Here is a 5,394-nt window from a genome sequence, read left to right as displayed (position 1 = left end):
TCAGGAGACAACTGAAACAAACAGTATACACTGTTTCTCACCCACAGAAAGAGCACAATATTCAGCTTTTTTATAAAAATAAAGTATAATATACAAAATGTGATTGGAAGGTTCAGTGTGATCATTGCAGATAAATAACATGTCAAGCAGATGCTTCACAGGCACAAGGCATTAGTGCACACCTTGATGGTTTCCTTGGGTTTTGGCATCATGTTTTTCTTAAATGGAATTTCACCCAGATACTTGTAGAGCTCTCGAGACATGATCCTCTTTAGGATCTCCCTTGCTTCTTTCAGGTTATCAGGGGAAGAGTGGAGTATGTCTTCAAACACTTTATCTACAGGACAAACAGAGAAAGACAGTGGAAGACAGGACATTACAACAAACCAAAGACAAGGCCACAGATTCATTTAGTGTTTCACAACTAAAAATCTGACATTGCAAACTGAGTGGCATAACTCACATGACTACAAATTAAATTTTATTTAAAGATGCTCAAAAAAGCAGGCTGAGTCATTACAACATAAATTTATTCTATTTTTCACCCAGAGACTTGTGGCAATCTTGAGAGGTGATTCTCTTTAGGGTCTTCCTTGCATCTTCCAGGTTATCAGGGGAAGAGTGGAGTATGTCTTCAAACACTTTATCTACAGGACAAACAGAGAAAGACAGTGGAAGACAGGACATTAAAACAAACCAAAGACAAGGCCACAGATTCATTTAGTGTTTCACAACTAAAAATCTGACATTGCGATATAACTGTAATAAATAACTTTTACCTCATTAATTTGTTGATAAATATTAGAAAATACATTTTCATGACTACAATATAAATTTTATTTAAAGATGCTGGATGAAGAATGAATTTCTTAGCAACCACCAATCCAAGATACAGGGCACAACTGTAATGTATAGGATCTGATAATTTAACAAGCATTATCAGAAAGACATTTCTTCTAAACTTCAGCAAGCCGTTTCTACCCATAACTGACCATTTGATAAATCGCTCCACCAGACCTTTTAAGGACTGTGGCTAGGCATTGCACGTCTGTCAATCTCTGGATTTTTTACCTTGCTGACGTAATGTGCATGGGGCTATAAGTAACAGAGTCTGGTGAGTGTCATTGTATTTTGTCTTTACAAAACCTAAAACAAAAGAGCAAAGGTTTAAGCAATGCATCAAAAGAAGATGTTTGCTGTACTTTACTTCCTTGAATGTAAGCTGCAGTCATTAGAGTGTCAGGATAAATAGCTTATTAGTTGGTTTAGGTTTCTTCTGTTTACTACACTATACAGTAAATAAAAAAACAATTCACTGCATTACTTTTGACAGCATCCCAACTTCACATTAGGCACCTAAATTTTTCACAATACTGTATGTTGAGCTAAAAAGTCAGGGTTTGCCATGATTCTGTCCCGCCTGCTTCCGGTCTCATGCTTTTATTTTGACACTACTTCCTGTCCCCAGCTCACCCTGACTCCCGGGAACTTTATCTCATCACCCACATTGGTTTCATCTGCTTTTCATTACTCACACCTGGTTACAACAGCATATAGACGACTTCCCCACGCCAAGAAGCTGCCAGATTGTTTTAACTCTTGTTCAAACTTTCAACTATTTTCTTGTTCCTGTGATTCCAGCTCTGACTCTGGCTTACCTTTTGACCACCGAGTATTGCCTAATCCCTCTGATTTTGATTGTGTTTTCTGTGTTTTGACCTATGGACTTCTTTTGATTGTGCTTTTGTGGATACCTTGAATGTGTAAGTATGTTGGTTTTGACCCTGGACTGTATTACTGACCTGAGAGTGTGTTTCTTGTTTAATCATTTTTCTGTATCATTTTGTTTACCAGTGCTCTTCTTAAAGAAATTGTTTTTGCTTTTACTCGTCTGGCCTTTATAATTGAGTTGATCCCTTGACATTATTGGTAGCTCCATGTGGCAATTCCTGGATTTGGTTTATACCTAAACATCAGTGTGAGCTTGTATTTTTCCTTATAAAGTGTAAGAACTAACAAGTTCTACATTGGCACACACAGGAACAGTGTTTGTTTCCTTGTCTTCTACATGGATCTTTTAAGTGGAAGAAGTAAATACAACCAGCAAAGAAACATTAAAAATGAGCTTTTCTTAAAATGACAATTCACCCTTACTTTTTAAGAACAAAATAATTATTGCAAAACTTTGGCAACCTAAGTAGGGCTGTCCTGAATGACTTTTTTTTGGGGCTTCAGTAATAATAATCAGCAAATATTTGTATATTCACTGGTGGTGGGGGGGTGAATGCTTATGCCTTCATCAGTCGGTGTTCCCATGCATCCTAGAAAACCTGGAAATGTTTGTTTTCCAGTCACGGAAAAGTGATAAATTGAGATTAATTGTACGATGTCCTGTAAAACCACTGCATCATCCTGGAAAGTAATTTTCACATTTTTGTATTTTGCTTTTGATGAGAGCACACTTTAAAATCTTGGCACAAACTGGCAGCTGAAATTAAGGCTGTATGTGAGCTAAACGTTGAAGGTGTGCTTTGTAGATGGTCTCTGCACAGTCATCTCTCAGCCAGATGCACATATGGCATTTCATCAAAATGGCTCGTTTTGATAAATTTGATTGTAGCTCATTGTCTGTCTGCCTTACTACGGTAAAGAGAAGTCATTTGTTAATGTTTTGCTTATGGTTTATTTATCTAGGGACTTTGAATCTGTGAATATTTCATGCTAGGATTGGTTTGCTATTATAAGTTGATATTTTTAAGTCAAGAAATTACCCATTTAGATTTAGAATATCTGGTTGGTCTGAGTAAGTCATAGCGTATTTGGAGATGCGAATAAAAGCTAGTAGACCAAGCTGTCACCATTGTGTTCTTTCTTCTTGATCACTGACCTCGCACTGCAGTGAAACTTCCTGGTGTCTCGACTATTTGAATACTGAAATTGAAAACCGATTACCTACTCAAAGAACAAACATCCAAATAGTCAAATAATTGGTTCCAGCCATTCTAAGTTAGTATTTACATGCCCCTCTTTGCAAATGCTTTTTGTAGCCAGCTAAATGTCTATTTTTGAATTAAAATTTTTTCACCCTCTTTGCAAGTCACTTCACTTTAGATGGTATTGTTTGCACAACATGTTGAATATCTGCCAACAGATTTTCAGTGATAGGTCAGGGGAGTGAGGGCCTAATGACAATTTCTAAGTTGTAACAACTCATAAGTCTATCAATTCTGAGACTTTTCAAGTAGACACGCAATCATTTGCATATGCCACAATTACTGTTACAGTTAGGGCTGAGATCTAGTGCCACAAGAGCTCATGATATTAAAAGGTGACTATTTTTATTGTCAAAGTAAAAAGCTGTCTTGTGATATCGGTACATAACAGAACCAGAGGAGCAGCCAGCATGACAGTGAGAGGGTGAAATTGACAGAGAATGCCCCTACCACTTTATGTTCACTTTGTGGAAAGGAGTTCAATTAGAGGGTCACACACAGCTTCAAAGAAGTTAGACCCTTGTGCACAGTTACAAGGGCTAAAGAGTCTCATGTGAAATCATATAGAAGAGAAGCCAGTAGGTTCAGTTTGTGGCAAAAACATTTAGTTTTACAGTCTTTTACTGCAGCTGATATCTACTCAAAGTAGAACTGACATGACTACTACCAGGATGATTAGTTAAATCATTTCAAAATGCACATGCATTGTTTTACATTTTGTGACTTTCATTTGAGTAAAATTATTTTTCCAGTGTCATATTTTACCACTGAATATTTCTTTAAAATTGAGTTAAAATGTTTTGTGAGCCAAGTGACTCATCACAGCCCTATTAACATTTGAAAGGCACATTTTTATAAAAATTTTTTTTTTTGGCAGGCAGTAGGTTATCAGAAAACATTGTCACAGTAAAGTTATAGGATGTGAGGTCAGCTTGATTGTTGATCTCATTGTGTGCAAATGGTTTTATATGAATTGTGTATGTAAATGAGCAAAAAAAAAGGCCAAGCATGAGATGTTGCTGATGACAGAACATGGATAGACAATGTTGCATATTTTAAAGGATAGTGTTGCGTAGTACATGAACATGACACAGTAGGTGCTAAATGTATGTGTTAACATTCTTCATGAGCACACAGGTATCTACAGACCTGTCAGCTTGGTGTAGGCCTCCATGTCGTGTATGGCTGTGGAGAGAGTGAGCATCTCCCCTCCTGAGCCTTTAATCTGGATGTGTGGATCTGCTTTTAAAAAGGCATCTTTGATCCTGAGTAAACACACACAACATGCTATCAATATTGAGAACATTTGGCTGCAAAGCATACTAGAAAATGAATCATGAAGCAAATGAAATAAGCTGCATCAGATCAGACAGGAGACCAAGCTAAATGTTATGGATACCAACATGGATGAGTGGCTACTCACATTAGCTCTATGATTTTGGTCACTTTGTGCTTGTAGGCTCTTCTGTGGAGAGAGTACCTAGTGTGGAACATGTTAAACAGATTGTATGCCTCCTGTTGGGAATATCACATTTAGGTTAGTCACAGCTAAGTGAATACATGCATTGCTCTTTAATATCTTGTTATAAACAAAGAAGGAGTAACAAAGTCAGCACCTTGTCTCTAAAGCAGATTTGCTTCTGTCCGTCAACTTCACACACCCTGGCAAACTTTAGAAAGCGGCGATGGTCAAAGTTGTTCTGGATTCCCAGGTGGTGGCAGTCCCTGAGACAGAGTGAAGAAATATATGAGCTTATTACGTTACACAATCAGTGCACCCTGGAGAATCCTGCACCAAACAGTGGAACTACTGTATACCTGTAGTAGCTCCTCACTCTACTGTACATCAAAAAGTGAAAACTATCACATTAGATGTTAACAAGCCTCACCTGGCAAAGTAGTCAAACTTATCCACATCAATGCCATTTGTTTTGTTGGCCACGATTTCATAGAGGAAGGATTTCTCTTCTGAGCGACCTTGATATGGCCACTGTGGAGATGAGAGCACAATAGTGGCATTAGACAGTGTCTGCTATATCAGTGAGGATACTGACTAATATCACGCAATTTACACAAGCAGGACTGACTGGCACCTGTTGGCTTTGAGCTCCGTTATTCTGCTTAGGTCCGCTAATCATTTCCCTGATGAACTCCAGGTCCTCTTCCCCATCGTCAACGTTCAGGTTGTGTGTCTTCATGTACGGCTTCAGCTGATTAACTTCCACCAGGTAGTTAAACATCTTTATAGAGTTTTCCTCATGCTGCAATATACATATTACTGTAATATATTTATACCAGAATGTGGATGGTCCAGTGTTGTAGTACTCAAGTCCAGGACAGTTTTCAGGACTCATGACTTGACTCGGGCTTGAGCACCAATGGGCAACTGAAACCTACTCAA

General features: G+C 38.0%; 1 protein-coding gene across 1 annotated transcript in view; it reads right to left on the bottom strand.

The window, feature by feature from the left end:
- Positions 1 to 182: 182 nt before the first annotated feature.
- LOC109953598 (deoxynucleoside triphosphate triphosphohydrolase SAMHD1-like) overlaps positions 183 to 5,394 on the bottom strand; it is a gene marked incomplete at both ends in the record, with an annotated part of 13,212 nt that continues 8,000 nt past the window's right edge. Inside the window, 6 exons of the mRNA XM_020589074.1 lie at positions 183 to 337; positions 4,143 to 4,258; positions 4,417 to 4,508; positions 4,610 to 4,718; positions 4,883 to 4,983; positions 5,087 to 5,254. Of these exons, the coding sequence (XP_020444730.1) occupies positions 183 to 337; positions 4,143 to 4,258; positions 4,417 to 4,508; positions 4,610 to 4,718; positions 4,883 to 4,983; positions 5,087 to 5,254 (741 nt within the window). The remainder of the gene's footprint in view (positions 338 to 4,142; positions 4,259 to 4,416; positions 4,509 to 4,609; positions 4,719 to 4,882; positions 4,984 to 5,086; positions 5,255 to 5,394) is intronic.

Source organism: Monopterus albus, unplaced genomic scaffold (genome assembly GCF_001952655.1).
Source record: "Monopterus albus unplaced genomic scaffold, M_albus_1.0 scaffold833.1, whole genome shotgun sequence".
Classification (NCBI taxonomy): Eukaryota; Metazoa; Chordata; class Actinopteri; order Synbranchiformes; family Synbranchidae; genus Monopterus; species Monopterus albus.
This window is presented reverse-complemented; position numbering and strand designations above follow the sequence as displayed.